The 18,926-nt window shown below is 73.7% G+C and overlaps 5 protein-coding genes across 5 annotated transcripts; 3 read left to right on the plus strand and 2 right to left on the minus strand.

The window, feature by feature from the left end:
- Window positions 1-956: 956 nt before the first annotated feature.
- Window positions 957-2,534, plus strand: AURANDRAFT_26073 (hypothetical protein; the record flags this gene model as incomplete). Its single annotated transcript, XM_009038229.1, has 1 exon — window positions 957-2,534. The coding sequence occupies one exon, from the start codon at window positions 957-959 to the stop codon at window positions 2,532-2,534; it is 1,578 nt and encodes a 525-aa protein (XP_009036477.1).
- A 164-nt stretch (window positions 2,535-2,698) lies between these two features.
- AURANDRAFT_58975 (hypothetical protein) lies at window positions 2,699-4,508 on the plus strand (the record flags this gene model as incomplete). The annotated part of the gene is made up of 3 exons (XM_009038230.1): window positions 2,699-3,706; window positions 3,737-4,074; window positions 4,151-4,508. 3 exons carry the CDS (start codon window positions 2,699-2,701, stop codon window positions 4,506-4,508), a joined length of 1,704 nt encoding a protein of 567 aa, XP_009036478.1.
- A 1,686-nt stretch (window positions 4,509-6,194) lies between these two features.
- On the plus strand, window positions 6,195-6,614 carry AURANDRAFT_25994 (hypothetical protein; the record flags this gene model as incomplete). The annotated part of the gene is made up of 1 exon (XM_009038231.1): window positions 6,195-6,614. One exon carries the CDS (start codon window positions 6,195-6,197, stop codon window positions 6,612-6,614), a length of 420 nt encoding a protein of 139 aa, XP_009036479.1.
- A 2,421-nt stretch (window positions 6,615-9,035) lies between these two features.
- AURANDRAFT_71527 (expressed protein) lies at window positions 9,036-12,856 on the minus strand (the record flags this gene model as incomplete). Its single annotated transcript, XM_009038585.1, has 2 exons — window positions 9,036-10,680; window positions 12,214-12,856. The coding sequence occupies 2 exons, from the start codon at window positions 12,682-12,684 to the stop codon at window positions 9,772-9,774; spliced, it is 1,380 nt and encodes a 459-aa protein (XP_009036833.1).
- A 1,251-nt stretch (window positions 12,857-14,107) lies between these two features.
- Window positions 14,108-14,440, minus strand: AURANDRAFT_26032 (hypothetical protein; the record flags this gene model as incomplete). The annotated part of the gene is made up of 1 exon (XM_009038584.1): window positions 14,108-14,440. One exon carries the CDS (start codon window positions 14,438-14,440, stop codon window positions 14,108-14,110), a length of 333 nt encoding a protein of 110 aa, XP_009036832.1.
- Window positions 14,441-18,926: the final 4,486 nt, after the last annotated feature.

An 18,926-nucleotide genomic window follows, 5' to 3' on the forward strand; every position in this document is an offset into this window, starting at 1 on the left:
CATCAACGCGATCCTGTCCGTGATGAAGTTCTTCAAGTACGTGCGCTTCTCCAAGACGCTGACGCTGCCCGTGGACGTGCTCATGCTGTCGATGACGCGCATGGCCGTGCTGAGCGTCGTCATCGGCATTCTACTCGTGGGCTACGCCATCAGCTTCGACATGATGTTCGGGTTCACGATCGCGGGCTACCGCACGTTCACCGAGAGCCTGCTGACGCTCGTGAAGTGCGTCTTCGGCGACTTCAGTTTCGGCGAGCTCCTCGCGGCGAACCGCTACATGGGGCCGCTGCTGCTCATCTCCTTCTGGATGATCATCTATCTCATCGTGCTCTCCATGTTCTTCTCCATGGTCAGCGGCGCCCAGGACGAGATCGTCGAGTTCAACGAATCGCACAAGACGTCCGCGACGCCCGTCATTTTGAAAGATCTGGCCTACGCGTCGTCGGGCGTCTGCCGCGTGCTCAACGGGATGCCCTTCGTCCGCGCCTTCGTGCCCAGCGCCGACGACCTGCTCAAGCTGGCGAACAAGGAGGAGCTCGAGCCCGGCGACACGCCGCGCGCGTCGCCCGTCGACGACGACGGCGGCGGCGACGACGGCGACGAGGCCGAGGACGGCGGCGGCGGCGACGACGACGACGGCGCGGCCCTCGACGCCGAGATCGACGACGACGAGGAGCTCCGGCGCACGGTCTTCGACCCGTCCGTCGTCGTCCTCGAGGCCATCCGCGAGCTCGAGGTCGGCCAGAAGGAGATCGCGGAGCAGATGAAGATCGCGGTCGCGCGGCGCCGCGCGCTCAACGAGGCCCACAAGGTCGAGTCCCAGGTCGCCGCCCGCGAGGCGAGGCTCGCCGTCTAAGGGGCGACGCGGCGCGGTGGGGGTTGTGAGCTCTCGGGAGTGCACATTGAACTCCTCTTGCAGTCGTGTTGCAGAATTCTGGCAATAAACAATGGCTCCCATGCACTCGACGCTCTTCGCGTCGGTGGCGCGCCGCGCCCGCCGCGTCGCACAGACGCGCTGCGCGTCCTACCTCGCGGCCATCGACCAGGGCACGAGCTCGAGCCGCGTCATCCTCTACGACGCCGGCTCCCTCGCTCCCGTCGCTTCCCACCAGGTCGAGCTCCAGTCCTGCACGACGAACCCCCAGCCCGGCTGGAGCCAGATGGACCCGCTGGGTATCCTCGCGAGCGTCGAGGCCTCGGCGGCGGGCGCCCTGGACAAGGCCGGCGCCAAGGCGTCGGAGGTCGTCGGCGTGGGCATCACGAACCAGCGGGAATCGACGGTCGTCTGGGACAAGCGCACGGGCGCGCCGCTCCACGACTGCATCCTCTGGCACGACGCGCGGACGTCCGACGTGTCGCGGAGGCTCCAGGCCGAGCTCGGCGGCCTCGACGCGCTCCGGGGCTCCTGCGGCCTGCCGATCTCGACGTACTTCTCGGGGGTGAAACTGCGGTGGCTGCTGGACGAAGTACCGGACGTCAAGGCGGGCTTCGACAACGGCCACGCCCTCTTCGGCACCGTCGACGCCTGGCTGCTCTGGAACCTCACGGGCGGTCCCGACGGCGGGCGCCACGCGACGGATTTCACGAACGCGAGCCGCACGATGCTCATGGATTTGGACGCGGGCGCCTGGGACGCGGACAACGCGACAAAGCTCGGCGTCGCGAGCGCCGTCGGCGGCCTGCCGGAGATCGTGAGCTCCGCCGAGCCCTACGGCGCCATCGCCGCGGGAGCGCTCGCGGGCTGCCCCGTGACGGGCATCCTCGGCGATCAGCAATCGGCGATGGTCGGCCAGCGCTGCTTCGACCCCGGCGACGCGAAGATCACCTACGGCACGGGGGCGTTTCTCCTGATGAACGCCGGCGAGACGCCCGTGGCGAGCACGCACGGCTTGCTCTCGACGGCGCTCTACCAGTTCGGGAGCGGCGGGCCGAGGCGCTACGCGCTCGAGGGCGCCGTCGCGTGCTGCGCCGTGGGCATCAACTGGTTCCGCGACGCGTTGGGCATGTTCGAGGAGGCCCCCGAGATCTCGGCCCTGGCCGCGTCCGTCGATTCGGCCGAGGGCGTGTGTTTCGTGTCGGCCTTTGGGGGCCTCCTGGCCCCCCGCTGGCGCGACGACGCGCGCGGCGCGCTCGTGGGCCTCACGCTGGCCCACGACAAGCGCCACGTGGCCCGCGCCGTGCTCGAGGGCATCGCCCACCAGTCGGCGGACGTCGTCCAGGCCATGGTCGCGGACTCGGGGAACGCGCTCACGACCCTAAAAGTCGACGGCGGCGTCGCGCTCTCCGACGAGCTCCTCCAGGCCCAGGCCGACATCGCCGGCGCGGCGGTCTACCGGCCCGCCGACGTGGAGACGACGGCCGCGGGCGCCGCGGTGGCCGCGGGCATCGGCGCGGGCGTCTTCGACGGGCCGGCCGCGCTCGCGGACGACGACGGCGCCGGCGCGAAATTCGCGCCGGCCATCGGCGCCGACGAGCGCGCGGCGCGCGTCGCGGCCTGGAACAAGGCCGTCGAGGCGTCCCTCGGCTGGGCCTAGGGACCGCGAATGCGGGGCGGTAAGCCTGTCAGTGCCGCCTTCACTTGAACTTCACGTTGAAGCGCGCCTTGCGCCAAGGAGAGCACGTCGGCTCTCGCAGTGCACCACCACAGCCGTCGTCGTCGCACAGCAAGCACAGTACAACTCGAGCGCACCGCAACACGATGTTCGCCGCGCCTGAGGAGCTCGAGTTCCGCAGCCGGCGGTCGCCGATCGTCTGCCTCAACGGCTGCGTCGCGACGTCGCAGCCGCTGGCGTCGGAGGTGGGCCTGCGCGTGCTGCGCGCCGGCGGCAACGCCGCCGACGCGGCCGTCGCGGCCTGCGCGGCGCTCAACGTGACGGAGCCGTGCCAGTGCGGCATCGGCGGCGACGCGTTCTGCGTCTACTACGACGCGAAAACGAAGACCGTGCGAGGCTTGAACGGGAGCGGCCGGTCGCCGGCCGCGCTGACGCTCGCGATCGCGGAGGCCCGCGGCGGCCCGCGCGGCGGCGCCGCCGTCGGCGGCATGCTCGACGAGGCGAGCGCGCACTGCGTCACGGTGCCCGGCGCCGCCGCGTGCTGGGCCGACGCCGTCGAGACCTTCGGGCGCGCGCCGCTCGCGGACGTTCTGGCGCCCGCGATCGAGCTCGCCGAGGCCGGCGCGCCGATCCACGGCGTCGCCGCGAGCCTCTGGCGGGAGAACGCCCACCAGCTGACGGACCGCTGGGGCGGCCTCGAGGGGAACCCGGGCGCGGCGGCCTTGCTCGTCGACGGCCGGCCGCCGAGGCGCGGCGAAGTCCTCCGGAATCCCGAGCTCGCGCGCACGTTCCGCGCGCTCGCGGCGGAGGGCCGGGACGGCTTCTACAGAGGCCGCGTCGCCGAGGCTTTGGTCGCCGCCGTGCGCGGCAAGGGCGGCCTGCTCGCGCTCGAGGATTTGGCCGCGCACAAAACGGAAGTCTGCGAGCCCGTGTCCACGAACTACCGGCGCAAGACGGTCTGGGAGCTGCCGCCGAATTCGTCCGGGGCCGTCGCGCTGCTCGCGCTGGATATCCTCGAGGGCTTCGGGCCGGGGACGCCCGACGAGGACGCGCACCGGACGATCGAAGCGCTGCGGCTCGCGTTCAGCGACGGCTTGGACACGATCGGCGACGGCGCGGACGGCGCCGTCGCCAAACTGCTCGATCCGGCGCGCGTCGCGGGCCACCGCGCCCTCCTGCGCGAGGGCCGCGCGCTCGGCGGCGCGAACGGCCCCCACGCCGCGGCGGCCCTCGACGCGCTCGGCACGGACACGGTGTTCCTCACGGCCGTCGACGGCGACGGCAACGCGTGCGCCTTCATCTGCTCCAACTACTGCTCTTTCGGCAGCGGCCTGGCGCCCCTGGGGTGCGGCTTCACGCTGCACAACCGGGGCTACAACTTCGTGTTGGAAGACGGCCACGCGAACTGCCTCGCGCCGCGGAAGCGGCCGTACCACACGATCATCCCCGCGGTCGTCACGGACGAGGACGGCGACTTCTTCGCGTCCTTCGGCGTCATGGGCGGCTTCATGCAGCCCCCAGCGTCCCGTGGCCGCGACGATTTTCGAGAGATTTCGGGCGGGAAAACAATGAGAAATCGTCACCGTCATGCTTGGTAGGCAACCTCAGGGCCACGTGCAGGTGCTGCGCAACGTGCTGGACTTTGGCATGGACCCGCAGGCGGCGCTGGACGCGCCGCGGCTCTGCCTGTCGCCCGCGCCGGGCGGCAACCTGCAGCGGCGGGGCGCGCTCCGGGACGTCGTCGTCCACCTCGAGGCGGGCTTCGACGACGGCGTCGCCGACGCGCTTGAGGCGCGGGGGCACGTCGTGGTCCGCGGCGTGAGCTCCTACGCGCGCAAACTCTTCGGCCGGGGCCAGCTCATCGTCGCCGCGAAGCCGCGGCGCGGCGAGCGGGGCGACACGGTGCTCTGGGCCGGGTCCGACCCCCGCGGCGACGGCTGCGCGCTGGGCTACTAATTCTTAGAGGCTCCCGTCGGCGCTCGACCCGAGGGACAGGGACCGGCGGCCCGCGGAGCGCAAGGGCGAGAAGCCGCCCGGCGCCGCGGCGACGGCGTCGTCGCGGCGGCCGCCGCGCGGCGTCGCGGGCGCCGCGGCGACGGCGTCGCTGCGCCGCGACGCGCGCGGCGTCGTGCCCGCGAGCTCGCCGCGGCGCCGGTCGGGGTGCGACGCGGCGCGCGGCGCGAGGCCCGCGACGGCGTCCGCGCGGCGGTCGCGGCGCGGCCGCTCGCCGGCGACGGCGTCGCGGCGCCGGTCCGCGGACGCGAGGGGCCGGCCGCCGTCGAGCACGCAGACGAGGCCCCGCAGGTCCTTGGGCGGCGCCGCGGGCTCGGCCGCGGCGCGCTGGATCCTCGCGAGCGACGCCGCGTACGAGTCCCGCGTCGCCCGGACCTTGCACCGGAGCGCGTCGTGGGACGCCCAGGCCGGGTCGCCCGGCGGCTCCGGCGGCGCGAAGCCCGCGGGCAGCGCGACGTGCCCCGCCGTGTGGCGCCGCGGCCGCGCGGGCGCTCTCGGCGCGGCCGACGCCGCCGGCTCCTCCGCCGTCTCCGTCGGGCCGCGCCGCGGCCGCCGCCGCCGGCCGGCGCGGCGCGGGCTCACGACGGGGCTCGGCGGGCCCAAAGCCCGCGGCCGCCGCACGGGCGACGTCTGGGGCGCGCTGAACGTGCGCAGGTGCTCCAGGGCCGCGCGCGCGCGGACGAGGTCGGGGTCGTCCGGCGCCACGCCCTCGGCCTCGGCCGTCGCGACGGCCGTCTCGAGGCCCCGCGTCGGCGTCGCCTGGGCAGCAAAAGAGAGATTCAACGTCGCTTCAACGTGAGTGTTCCGCGCGCGCGCGTTCCGACAAAAACATCCACGCTTCGAGACCGTCCCGAGAGACGATCGCTCGTCCAAGAATTAGCCGAAACGAGTGGAAAACGGCCGAGAAAGGAGCCTTTGAAGTTGGGAATTTCGCTCTCTTGTGCTGCCCCGGGCGTCGCCGCGCCCGCGAAGAGCCGCGCGGCCGCCTTCGCGAGGCCCGCGGCGTCGTCGCAGAGGAGGACGACGTCGACGGCCGGGCTCGGCGCGGGGTTGTCGGACGACGCCGCGAGCCACTCCGGGTCGCAGCCGGCGTCGCCGAGCGCGGAGACCACGGTCTGCGCGCGCCGCAGCGACAGCGCGCGCGCCTGGCCGAGCTGCAGCGGCGTCATCGCCCCCTCGGGCGCGCGCGCGCGCGCGCGGACGCGCACGCGCAGGTCGCCGCCCCACGCGCCGGCGAGCCGCGCCAGGTGCGCCGCGAGCACGCCCACGCGGTCGGCGTCGTCGGCGCCGCGGAACTCGGCGCCGTTCGCCGCGAACTTGATCGCGCCCTCGCGCAGCTCCAGGCGCAGCTCGCCGTCGCGGGCCACGACGCGGGCCATCGTCGAACAAAAGGAGCACGACGGCACCAACAGTCACCAACCTGCCATCGTCCCTGGGGCAGCGGAGCACGAACACGAGCAGCAACACGGCAGCACCATGTACCTCGGAGCAGCTCGAGCCAGTCGCCGCTGCTCATCGGTGCTCGCGCCTGCGCCACTCGGCCCTGCGCGCCGCGCCCGCACCCGCTCGTCGACTCGCCGCTGCGCCCGCGCCGCGCGCGAGCTCGCGCGCGCCGCGCCGTCGACCGCCATGCTGCCGCTGAGCCTCTTGACGACGGCCAAGGGCCAGCCGATGCTCATCGAGCTCAAGAACGGCGACACCTACAACGGGCGCCTCGTGAGCGCCGACACGTGGATGAACGTGAACCTCGAGGAGGTCATCTGCACGAGCCGCGACGGCGACCGCTTCTGGAAGCTCAAGGAGTGCTACATCCGCGGCAACAGCATCAAGTATTTACGCATCCCCGACGAGATCATCGACCTCGTCCAGGAGGAGGAGATCTCCGCCAAGGACGCGAAGAAGGGCGGCAAGGGCGGCCGGGGCCGCGTCAACACGTCGGGCCGCGGCCGGGGCCGGGGCAAGGGCGGCAAGGGCAAGGGCCGGGGCCGCGGCGACTCGGGCGGCAAGGCGGGCGGCCGCGGCGGCGGCCGCGGGGGGCGCGGCGCCTGAGCGCGCGCGGCGCCGTTGTTGTGTCCCCGCCTCTCCGATCCTAATGTGCCGTCGAAAACACCAGCCGAGACACAGCCCTGGACCTGTTAGCCCCGGGGGTGGTGGGGGTAGAGGTGGGCGGCCTCGTCGGGGAAGTAGGCCGCCGGCGGGAGCGGGTAGTCGTAGAAGCCCGGCGCCGCGCCGCGCGCGGCGAAGTCGCGCGCGGCCGCGTACGCGGCCGCGCGGCCGCCGCGGTAGGGGTCGTCGAGCGCGGCCGCGGCGTCGTAGGCGAAGCGCGGGACCGCGTGGGGGCCGTAGCCCGGCGGCGGCGCGAAGCCGCCGCCGTGGGGCGGGCCGTAGCCGGGCGGCGGGCCGTAGTACGCCGGGTGGTGCTGGCGCGGCGGCGCGCGCGCGTAGTCGCGGTGCGGCGGCGCGTAGGCCGGCGGCGCGTAGGCCGGGTGCGGCGCGTAGGCCGGGTGCGGCGCCATGCCGCCGGGGGGCGGCGCGAGCTCGCGCTGCGCGAGCTGCTGGCCGAGCTCCGGCGGCGACCGCGTGTCGCTCGGCGGGCTCCGCTCGTCGTCCGTGCCCGCGCCCGGGTAGCAGAAGCGGCCGTCGACCAGGCCCGGGGGCAGGCGCCGCGGCGGCGCGCCGTCGGGCGGGCTGCCGTCGGCCGCGAGGACGAGGCGCGGCGCGTCGCCGGGCGGCGAGGGCGAGTCGTTTTCCGGGAGGCTTTTCGCGGCCGCGGCGGCCTTCGCCGGCGCGGGCGCGGGCTCGATCTCCTCGAGGCCCCGGGGCAGGGCCGCCGGCGGCGGCGACGCGTCGTCGTCGGCGACGGGCGCGTCGCGGCGGCGCTTGCGCTTCGACGAGAGCATGGCCGCGCACTCGAGCATCATCGCGTCCGCCGCGCTATCCGCCGGCGGCAGCGTCGGCATGAGCGCGAAGCCCCGCGGGCCGCCGAAGCTGCCCAGCGACAGCTCGCCGTCGGACCAGGCGCCGGACGACAGGCCGTCGGACAGCCCCTCGGCGCAGTCGCCCGACGCGGACGGCGCGGCCGTCGACGGCGGCAGGTCCGCCGGCTGTCGCGCGGTCTCGCACGCGGACACCGTCGCGTGGATCTCCTCGTGGGTCTTCTCCAGGAGCCCCGCCATCTTCAGCGGCTTCGCCTCGAAGAAGTTGGCGCCGGCCTGGCGCGCCTGGGACCCCGCGGACGTGTCCGCGGAGATGGCGCAGATGCGCTGCGGCGTCGTCGACGGCGTCGCGCGCTCCCACTGGCGGATGGACGCCGTCGACGCGACGCCGTCCATGACGGGCATGTCGAGGTCCATGACGACCATGTCGTAGCGCGTGCCCTTCATGGCCTCGTAGGCCTCGCGGCCGTCGGACCTGCGCGGAAATCAAACGGTGAGCCGGGTCATCCCGACCAAACTTCAGAACTCTCGAGCTCGGTCACATCGAAGTCGATTCGGCTGATTTTTCGACAAATCGATTGCTGTCGTCGAGTTCTCGAAGCACCGCCGAAGCGTCCGGCGTCAATTACGCCAACATTGAAGTCGGGTTGAAGATGTGAGTCCCGCGCGGCCGTCGGACGCGCAGTCGACGGAGAAGCCCGCGTTCTCGAACGTCCGCCGCAGCAGCGCGCGCATGGTCTGCGAGTCGTCCACAATCAACGTGCGCCGGCTCAGCCAGTCGTCGCGCTCCTGCATGGCGTAGTAGCGTAATTGCCGCAACAAACCCAGGACCTTGCCGAGCACGGACCGGCGCTCGCGGCGGTCGCGCGACGCCGCGCGCGCGGCCAGCAGGCCCTCGATGGCCTGGGCGAACTTGGGGTAGGCCGACACGCGCCGCCACTTGTCGGAGAGGCAGATGGCCTCCGCCTGCCCCTTGCGGTCGCCCAGACCGCGGAACGGCGGCGGCGCGCGATCGTCGGGCGCCTCGTCGAAGTCGCGGGGCACCGCGGCGCAGAAGTAGTGGCGGTACAGCTCCTTGAGCTCCGTCATGTCGAAGGGCACCTTCGTCGCGTTCGTGAGCAGGAGCTGCGTCGCCGGCTTGGGCGCGCCGCCGCGCGACACCGCGAGCGCGGCCTCGTCGCGCGCGCGGTCCTGGAGCCAGGGCAGCAGCGTCGCGTTCTCCAGCGCCAGCAGCTCGTCGCCGCCGGCGCCCAGGTCCCGCAGGCTCTCGCCCAGGGCTAAGCCGTCCAGGCGGCCGAGGCGCGACGCGGTGTTCGCGATGACGCCGGCGGCGACGTGCGCGCGAGACACCAGCGCCGCGTGCGCCTTGCGCTCCAGATCTTTATCTTCATCGTCGGCCTCCGGCGGCGCGCCGTCCAGGGACCCCGTCAGGTCCACGGATTCCAACGTCGTGTTCTGCGCGAGGCAGCACGCGACCGCGCGCGCGCCGGCCGTGCGGATCGAGTTGTTCGTTAAAGAAAGACTCCGGATCGTGCCGTCGCGCGCGAGCGCGGCCATGAGCGCCTGCAACGAACAGTCGTCGGCGAAGGTGCCGCCGTCGACCTTCAACGTCTCGAGCCGGGGCGTGTGGCGCCCCGCGATCGCGTCGGCGATGACGAAGAGCGCGTGGCTCGAGACGACGCCGCTGAGGTCGAGCATCCGTAAAGGCGACCGCGCGGTCACCAACGTCGCCTGGGGGCTCGGGGTGAGCGCCGACGCGTTCGCGAGGCCCCAGCCTTCTTCTAGCCGCGGCGCTTTTGAGGACTGTACTTCTTCTGCCCCTTCGACGACGAACGCCGAGAACGTCCGCTTGCCGTCGACGCGGACCTCCCCGACCTTGCGCCCGGCGATGTACTTGAGGGGCCGCGGCTGGAGCGCCATGGCCGCGGCGAAGTCCGACGCGTCCCGCTCGACGTTCGCCTCCGGGTCCGGCTCCTGGCCGACGGCGCCGACGGACAAAGCGCCCAACCCGCCGTCGGGCGCGTGCGCCGCGTCGAGCACCCGGTTCAGCGACGCCTCCGTGAGGCAGTTCCACGCCAGGTCCAGCGACGCCAGCGTCCGGTTCCCGCCGCGCTCCGCGAGCACCGCGGCGAGCGCGTCCGCGCCCGCGTCGCCAACCTCGCAGCCGTCGAGCCGCAACTTTCGCAATCGCCCGTTCGTCCGCAGCGCGACGGCGAGCGCGACGGCCCCCCCGGAGCCGACGCCCGGGTTCTCGCCGAGGTCCAACGTCCTCAAACCCGGCGCGTGGAGCCGCGCCGCGGGGTCGTCGGACGCCTTCGAACCTCGAGCTGCGTCGCGAGAGAAGAAGCAAAGGCCGTCGCGCCGTGCGCGGTGACGCGGTTCCCGCGCAGGAACAGCAGCTCCAGCGTCGACACGCCGCAGCACTTGGCCAGGGCCCGCGCGCCCGTGTCGCCGACGTCGCAGCGGCTCAGGTCCAGCGCGCGCAGCGCGACCAAGGGCCCGCCGTCGACGCCTAAGACCCGTAGCGCGTCGCGGTCGCAGAGCGCGGCCGCGACGGCGGCGACGCCCGTCTTGCCGATGTTCGGGCAGCCCGCGAGGGACATGGACACGCCCGACGCGTCGCTCCGCTCCATCCTCCGCGCGGGCGGGTCGATGGAGCCGCCCCGTAACTTCTGCAAGCACCGCTCGCGCGCTCTCGCGCCGTTGCCCGACAGGAGCCACGCGATGGCCGCGGCCTCGCCCGCCACCAGATCCGAGCCCGGCGCCACCGCAAAAGCCCGGTCGCAGTCGCCGTGGACCTCGGAGTCGCGCGCGACGGCCGGCACCTCGACGGGCCGGACCGCCGACGCGCCCGCCGCGGTCAGCACCGACGCGCCCTCCGTGAGGCCCTTCTTCCGCGACGCGGGCAGCTCGATGACCGCCGCCTCGTCGCCGCAGTTGATCCAGAGGGCGACGCGCCGCAGGCCGCTCATCGTCACCGTCGGGTCGCCGGAGGCGGACCAGCGGTGGAAGTGCGGGCAGTTCGACGACGCGCCGCTCCGCAGCTCGCCGACGGACCGCACGAGCGTGCCGGGCTGGATGCAGCCCACGCGGCTCAGGAAGGGTTCGCCCAGACCCACGGGCGTCGCCGCGTTGGCGTCCTCGCCGGCGACGGACGGGCCGCGCCGGCCCGTGTCGAGCTCCACAAAGGCGCTCACGCGCAGGTCGCCGTCGAGGCGGTAGAGCACGCCGGACGCCATGGGTTCTCCGCCGGCGCGGGCCCGGCGCGGCCGGGCCCCGCGGGCGCGGGCGCGGGGGCGGGCGTGTCACGAAGAGCTGCGCCCGTGTCGAGAGCTGCAGCGGCGTCAGTTGCCGATGAGAGCTCAAGACTTCTTATTAGTGTGAACGAGGCAAAAGCTGCCAATCTTGCCTTTTGGGGAAGCAACCTCTCGTGCGCCAGTAACTGTTGTCGTCGTCGATTTCAGTCGAAAGCCAGCCGGCACGTTCGGCCTCAGGCAAAGCTCTCTTCGTGTTTTTCAAGCAGATGGAAAGCACTTGGTTCCTTCAAAGGAATGCTCGCGACACTAGTGCGCGAGCGAAGAGGAGCGCGCCTCGATGGTCGTTCCAATTTGAGTTCCAATGCATATGAGAGGCGGAATCGCCTGACGAGCCGCCAACGCTGTCCACACGGCGCGCCGAGGGCCGTATTCGTCCGCCGGCGGCCGCGGCGTGGCCGCAAGCGAGCCTGAGCGAGCCGCCTATAACCCTGCCAGCCAGTGGGGGGGCTGCCTCTCGCCGTCGGTCGGAGAACACGCGCCAACGACGAAGCCTCAAAACCCAACGAGGGCGATACCCAGGCGCAGGGTGTCGCGCCTGGGGCGCGCGCGCACTGGACGCCCAGCCCCGGAGCCTCCCCGGCAGCGCTCGATCGGCCCGATCTCCAAACTCTTGATCTGCCACTGTGGCAAAGCGCGGCGCGACGCCGCGGCCCGCCCGCCGCGCAGACACAGTTCACACCCGAAGGCATGCGGACCGTGCTCCTCGTCTCGCTCTACTGGTTCGGCCTCTTCTTGCTGGCGGCGACGCTGCGCCGCGAGCAGCTCCAACTCGCGTTGATCGAAAGGGGGCTCCTGCTGCCGTCCGCGGAGCTCCAGGACAAGAGCTGCGCGCGCGCCGGCGCCGCCGCGCCGCGCGCTGCGCCGCGCGCGCGCGCGGAGCGCCGCCGCCGCGCCGCGACCGCGCGCGCCGCCGCCGACCGGGCCCGCGCCGCGCCCGCCGCAGGCGACGCGCGTGCCCTTCGCCGCGGGCGTGACGCTGCGCGTCGGCGAGGGCCTGCGGAGCTGCGTCGGCCGCTGCCACCCGGCCTACTGCGACGCGCGCTACGTCGGCCTCCGGAGCGACGGGGCGCTCTACCTGCACGGCGGGCCCGACGCGTCCGCGGACGTGCTCTGGCGCTCGAAGCCGCGATTTTTCTGGCGCAAGCCGCCCGTCGCCGACGACTACTGGGCGACGATCCGCGGGCCGGACCTCCGCATCGGCCGCGGCGGCGAGGTCGTGTGGTCGAAGCCCGTCGCCAAGTGCGGCCCGCTCGGGGACGCGCTCGTCTGACCGAGGTCTAACTCGTGTGCGCGGGGGGGGGTCGCTGGAGGCGCGCGTCGTCTTTGGGAGGGGGGGCGTCGGCCGCGACTTCAGAGGAGGAGCGCGGCGGCGCCCGCGAGCGCGGCGGCGCCGACGCGCGCCGCGGCCGCGGCGTCGGACTCCTCGGGCACGGGTACCTCGGGCGCGGCGTCGCCGTGGTCGTGGCCGTCAGAGAAGTGGTCGTCGTGCTCCTCCGCGTCGTCGCCGTCGTGGTCGCCGTCGTGGTGGCCGTCCGCGTGCTCGTCGTCGCCGCTCACGGTGATCGTGATCTTCTGCGCGTTCGCGCAGTGGTCCGAGACCTCGCAGATCCAGTAGGTCGGCGTGTCGTAGCCGTAGGCCTCCGCGAGCTCCTGGGCCGAGATCGTGAAGCCGCTCGCCTCGTGCGCGTCGTCGCCGTGGCGCGCCTCGGCGTAGGTCACGATCTGCGAGAGGTCGCAGGCGTCGTAGGCCTCCTTCGTGGGCATCATGTAGACGTTGTGCGTGCCCCCGTCGCCGTAGTCGCCCTCCCAGGCGAAGACGATGTCCATGGCGTGGTCGGCGGTGAGCGCCTGCTCCGTGGAGGACATGAACTCCTTCCAGTCCACGGTGAGGGCGTGGCCGTCGGCGCGGGCGCCGGCGGCGAGGGCGAGGAGGGCGCACGGCGGCGGCGCGCATGCTTCGCGAGGTGGGACGGCGCGGGCGGCGCCGTGGAGTCGCGGGGCGGGGCGGACTGACGACTCCGCGGTGGTGAGACGTTAAACACACGAAGCGGCGAAGCGTGCTCGGGAGATGCTCGGGTGCAAGTCAAACTCACAAGGGCCGTGATGGGGGACCTGTCCGAGGCCTACCTCGACGGCGTCGTCCGCAACGCCATCGCGAAGTCGCGTCCGCCTTCCAACGCCACGGACTGCCAGGTCTCGCTCCACGGCGCGCGCACAGCCGAGGCGCCGCGGGCGCCGCCGACGGGCCCGGGGGGCAGCCCCGCGCCGCCGCGGCGGCGAAAGAAGCCGGGCCCGACGGCAAGCCTCGACCCCGTCTTCGCGGCGCGCGAGTTCTGCGCGCTGCTCGTCGACGACGGCCGCGACGCGCGCGTCGACGACGCGGACCTGCCCGTCGCCGCCGCGGCGCTCGGAGCGTTCTCGCCGCTCCAAAGGGCGTGCCTCCGCGCGGCCGCGGGGCTCCGCGGCGTCCGCGCGAAGGCGGGCGGCCACGCGGCCGTCGCCCACGTCGTCGCGGCGGACCCGAAACACGTCGACGCGCTCCTCGCGGCCGCCGCGTGCTGCCCCGCCGTCGGACCGGCGGCGGCCGTCGACGGCTCGCTCCCGCTCCATCGCGCGTACCTCCGGAGCGGCGACGCCGTTCGCGGCCTCGCGCCGCCGCAGCGGAGCGACGACTACGCGACGGTCATGCTCGCGGGGCCCTTCGGCCTCGTCGCGGAGTCGCTGTCGCCCGGGCCGAACCCGCTCCTCTCGACCGTCCGGGGGAGCGCGTGGTTCGGCCGCTTCCTCGAGCTCTGCGCGCGGCTCGCGGGCGACGCCGTCGAGACGCCGGCCCAGGCGGCCCTCGCGGTCGCCGCGGCGCGCGCGCTCGAGGCGCTGCTCCTCTTCGTCCCGGGGGACGCCCTCGCCGCGGAGGTGCGGGCCGCGCTCGAGCGCGACGCGGGCGCGGCGGCGGCCGTCGCGGCGGCGCGCGGCGCGGGGAGCGCCGAGCGGTCCCGGCTCCTGCGGAGCGTCGCCGACGTGCTCCTCGCGCCGAAACGGCCGACGCTCACGCGCTGCTTCCGCTGCGGCGAGCTCGCGGCGTCGTCGTGCTCCCGCTGCAAGGGCGTCGCCTTCTGCGGCCGCGCGTGCCAGCGCGCCGTCTGGGGGGTCCACAGGCAGTTCTGCCGGGCGCCGGGGTAAGGAGGTGGTGTCAGTGAGGGGGCTACGGGCAGGCGCGGCGACCACAGGAACGGGAGATTTTTTTTTAGAGTGTGGGCGCGTCGACGCCCGCGATCTTCGGCGCGGCCGCCTAGATCTGGCTCGGGTAGAGCATCACGCGGACGGGGCCGCCGATGGCCTGGGGCGGGAGGTTGCGGCGGAACTTCGCCCGGACGACGCCGCTGCTGCCGTGCGCGCGCATGACGCGGCCCCAGATGACGCGGAACTTGGTGCCCTTCTTCTCCGTGTGGGCTTTGTAAATGTAGGCGATGCGCTTGCCGAGGTAGAACTGCGCCGCGTTCTGGTCCTGCACGCCCTCGACCTTGATCAGCGACGTCGACACGTATTGGTTCCGGAGGCCCCGCTTGTAGCCGAGGACGACGCCCTTGACGTACAACCGCACGCTGCCCTTGGAGTCCGACATGTTCCTGCGGGGGGGGACCGGGACGTCGAGGGGGGGTCCGCGCGCGATCGGGGGCGAGGCGGCCCGTCGGCGCGCGCGCGGCCGGTCCGCCGCGTTCCCCTCTCGAGCGGCGCGGCGCGGTGAGCCGTGTACGGCGGCCGCGCCGCTGCGGCGGCACGGGCGGCGCAAAGACGGCGGGCCGCGGGGGCCCCGGGCCAACTCCGGCGACGCGGCGCCGCGGCCGTCCAGCGAGAGCGTGGGCGCTCGCCGACGTCGCGCCACCGGAGTACGCCGTGGGTGTTCGCACGCGCCGCTGTCGTCCGCACCGCGTCAAATCCGCCGCACCGCCGACGTCAAAACTGAACACGCGCCCGCCCGCTTTGACTGGGACGCCGCCTCATTACCGAGCTCGCTCGTCGTCTCGCCGATTTTGCAGCGAGGAGGGCGAGCCGGCGCTTTCGGCCGGGGCAAAAACGAATGTCCGTCGGCAGTCCTGCGGCGGTTTTTGACGAGTCTTCCAAACGCGGTTCGCGCGCAGGCGGTCTTCGCGCCCCCATCGGCGGCGACCCGTCCGGCTGCCGGCGCGGTGGCGCGCCCCGCCGCAGCTTTCACCCGATTGCATGAGACGACGACGTCTGCTGCGACACGAAGCGCGTCGATTCCGAATGACGGCGCCCTCGGGCGGATGGGCCGCGCGAGGCACCGAACCACCGGCTGGGTAGATCGTCAGCGCGTGGCGACCGTCACGCGGCCATGCCCCGGGAAAATCGAAGGCAACGTCGCTTCAGCTTGCCCGTAAAATTTTACCACTCACGAGCGGCTCTCCGGCGCCCCGATGCGCGCTCCTCAGTGTCGAGTGCTGCGTCGACATGCAGCATTGAATCGTTAGATATGCTGCGAGAGTATTCGCATCTGCTGCGCGACGAGGTGCCGCGAGCGCTTCGCGGTCGCTGCCGCGGGCGCCGTGCTCTGCTTCGGCCTCGGCTAGGCCGTGCGCTGCTTCGGCTTCGGCTAGGCAGGCGGCGACAGGTTCGACGGCTACCTCGCGCCGCGCGCCACGTGCACGGCCATGTCAAATCGCATGGCGCGCAACGCGCCGACGGCGCGCGGCGCGACGCTCAGGCTGCCGTGCGCGTGCTCGGGCAGGCCGGCGCGGCCGCGGCCGACTACGTCGCGTCGGCGCGCTCGCGGCTCGCGGCGCTGAGAGATGGCGCCGCTCCGCGGCGGGGGCGGCAGCGCAGTCCGTGGCGACTCCCTCGTGGTAGCACTGCGAAGACGTCATGCCGCCGCGGTCCGCGTGCGCGGCCGTGCAGCTGCCTGGGCCACGCGACGCTCTTCCACGGCGTCGAGGACGGTGGCGTCCTGTCCGTGCGCCTCGACAACGGCGTGCTCGTTGCCGCCCTGGCCGCAGCCGCGCGCCGCCACATCGAGGACTCACGTCGGCTCGCTCGTCGCCGACGTTGCCGTCGGGTACCGGCCGGCGGACGCGCTCTCCTCGCGTGGCGCGGCGGCGCGAGGAAGCCGTGGGCCTGCACGGCGCCGCGCCCGGCGGACGGCGCCGCGCTGCTGCCGACCCTCGCGGGCCGCGTCGACGCGGGCGGCGTCGAGCTGGAGGCCGACGCGCGCGTCGTGGAGCGCGTCGACCCCTTCGCGGGACTCGTACGCGTGGACGAGGTCGACGACGGCTTCGTCGGTGGCTGCGTCGACTGCGACGTGGAGCTGCGCCTCGAGCGGCTGCCGACGGCCCGCTCCGCGGACTCGGCGACCGTCGCCGCCTACGTCGTCAGCGCGGGCTTCGGGCGGCCTTTAGCGTGCGCGCGCGCGGGACTAGATGCCTAGTTGGCGGCGGCCTTCCGGAGCTTCTTGGCCTCGACCTTGACGTGCTCCGACGCCAAATTGGAGAGGTCGCGGAACGCGCGGTGGAGGCACTTCTTCAGGGCCGTCGCCGCGTAGAAGGCGTCGGAACCCTTGCCCTGGGGCTCGAGGTTGCGGACCTTGAGGAGCGAATCATTCCAGGCGTTCCACGCCTCGGCGAGCTTCGTGGCGGCCGCGGTCTCGTCGTCGGTCAGGGCGGCCGTCGGCGCGGCCTTGGCCGTCTTCGGCTTCTTCCGCGCGGGCGGCGGCGGCGCGGCGGGCGGCGCGGGCGCGGGCGCGGCGGCGACCGGCGCGGCGGCCACGGCGGGCGGCGGCGGCGCGGCCGCGAGCGCGGGCGCGGCGGGCGGCGCGGGCGCGGGCGGCGGCGCGGCGGCGGGCGGCGGCGCGGCGGGCGGCGGCGCGGCGGCGGCGGCGGCGGCCTTCTCCGCGCGGAGCGCGTCGACGCCCGCGCGGCCGCGGAGCTGGGGCGGGTGCACGTCGCGGTCGACGACGATGACCCTGGGCGGGCCGTGCGGGTGGACGACGGGCCGCGGCGGCGCGGCGGGCGCGCCCTTGGCCTTCTTCTTGGGCGCCTCGGCCTCGGCCGCGGCGACGGCCGCGACGTGCTCGCGCTCCGTGCGCGCGACGGCCGCGGCGTCGCGGCGCTGGCGCTCCGCGGCCTCGACCGCCTCGGCGGCGACCTCGCGGACCTCGCACGCGACGGCCCGGGCCCGCTGGTCGCGGGCGGCGGCCGCGGCGCGGACGGCCCTGGCCTTGGCGAGGACCTCGTCGGCCTCCGCGAGGGCGGCCGCGGCGGCGCTGCGGTCGCGCTCGGCGTCGACGGGCGTCGGGAGGGCCCGCGCGCGCTCGGTGCGCGCCTCGGACTCGGCCGCGGAGACGGCGTAGGCGGCCTTGGCGTCGGCGAAGGCCGTCGCGGCGTCGACGACGCGGCCGTCGGCGAGGACGGCCTTGCGCTTCGCCCGGTAGTCGCGCTGGCGCTCGCAGTCCGCGGCGTGGGCCGAGTCGAGGCCGCTCGCGGCGAGCGAGACCCAGCCGGACACGGTCTGGTACCGGAGCGCCGTCGCCGCGGCGTCCGCGTCCGCGTCGAGCTCGCAGTCGACGTAGCCCGCGACGTCGCCGAAGATGTCGCGGACCTCGTCGGCGCGCTCCGCGACGACCGAGGGGCTCGCCCCCGCCGCCGTCGCGAGCGCCGTCGCGTTGAGCACGGCGAAGGAGAGCGCGACGAGGTACGCGGAGTAGCCCCGCACGCTCGACATGAAGAAGCGCACGTGGAGCTCGAGGAGCCGCGCGCGGAGCTCGGCCTTGATCTCGGCGAGCCGCTCGCCGCCGCGCACGGCGAGGATGTGCTGGAGCGTCTTCACCGACGTCCCGAAGGGGGACTGGCCCTCCGGGAGCCGGCCGGCCCAGAACGAGCTCTCGAGGTGCTCGCGGAGGGCCGCCGCGAGCATGAGGTCGTCGCCGCGGCGCGGGTCCTCCAGGTAGGCGACGGCCTCGCGGCCCGTGAGCGCGCCGCGCTCCCAGTCTAGGAGGAGGCAGAGCGCGTAGATGCCCTTGCCGTCGCCGCCGCGGCCGTAGCGCCACGGGCCCATGTGGGCCTTGTTGAGGCCGATGCCGCCGCGCCTGCGTCGAATCGATTGTTTGACAGCGCGGCTCTTCAGCGCCTCTTCGAGAGCGCGACGAGAGAAATCGATCCGTCCAAAAATCAGCCAAAACGACTGCGAATCGACCGAGCTCGAGAGTTCCGAAGTTCGCGCGGGTCTCGAAAACCGACGGTCGGCTTCGGACGCCGCGCCGCGCCCGAGGCGGAAGGCCTGGCCCATGATGGCCTCGATCTGCAGGGCCTCCGTCGCCGACGTCGCCACCGCGACGCGGACGTGCACGAACGTCGCCTTGAGCGTCGGCGACGAGGCCGCGCGGGAGATCGCGAACTTCTCCTCGCCGCCGTCGTGCACGCTGCGGCGCTCCGCGAGCGTGGAGCCGACGACGACGCCGCCGTAGTGGAGCACGTTGGGCCCCGTGATGCCGTGCTCGACGAGGTACTTCAGGTGGGCCGCGAGCTCGACCTTGACGACGGGGTCGTTCTCGATCGCGAGGTAGTGGGCGACGTCGTCGTCCGACTCGAACTTGGACGACAGCAGGTAGTTCGCCATCGTCTCGAGCATCTGCTCCTTGACGACCTCGCCGAACCTAGAGAAAATGCGTCGAAGGCTTCCAACGCGGCCGAATTGACGATTCCGGCGAGTTGCGCGGTCCGCGGGTATTGTCGCGCGAACCTCTCGACGGTTCTCGAACGGGGCCGCGCGTACCCAATTCCGCGATTCTCGCGGACGCCGCGCGCGTACAGCTCCGGCGATGCTTGGAGCACGCCCTCGTCGCCACGCTCGTAGCCCAGGACGACCATGGCCGCCAAATTCGACTGCCGGTCCAGCAAGTCGCGGAGCTTGCCGTCGTCGTGCAGCGGCGCGATCACGTCGTCACCGTACTTGAAACCGAGGCCCAGGTGGTTGAGGCGGCCGCCACGGCTCTTGGAGAGCAGCCAGGAGACGATCTCGTCGCAGTCGTGGCGCTGGCTGAACTTGACCTGGCGCTGGCGCTCCAATCCGTCGTCGCTCATGTCGCTCTGGTCCTCCAT

The sequence above is a fragment of the Aureococcus anophagefferens genome (assembly GCF_000186865.1).
Source record: "Aureococcus anophagefferens unplaced genomic scaffold AURANscaffold_8, whole genome shotgun sequence".
NCBI classification, from domain to species: domain Eukaryota; class Pelagophyceae; order Pelagomonadales; family Pelagomonadaceae; genus Aureococcus; species Aureococcus anophagefferens.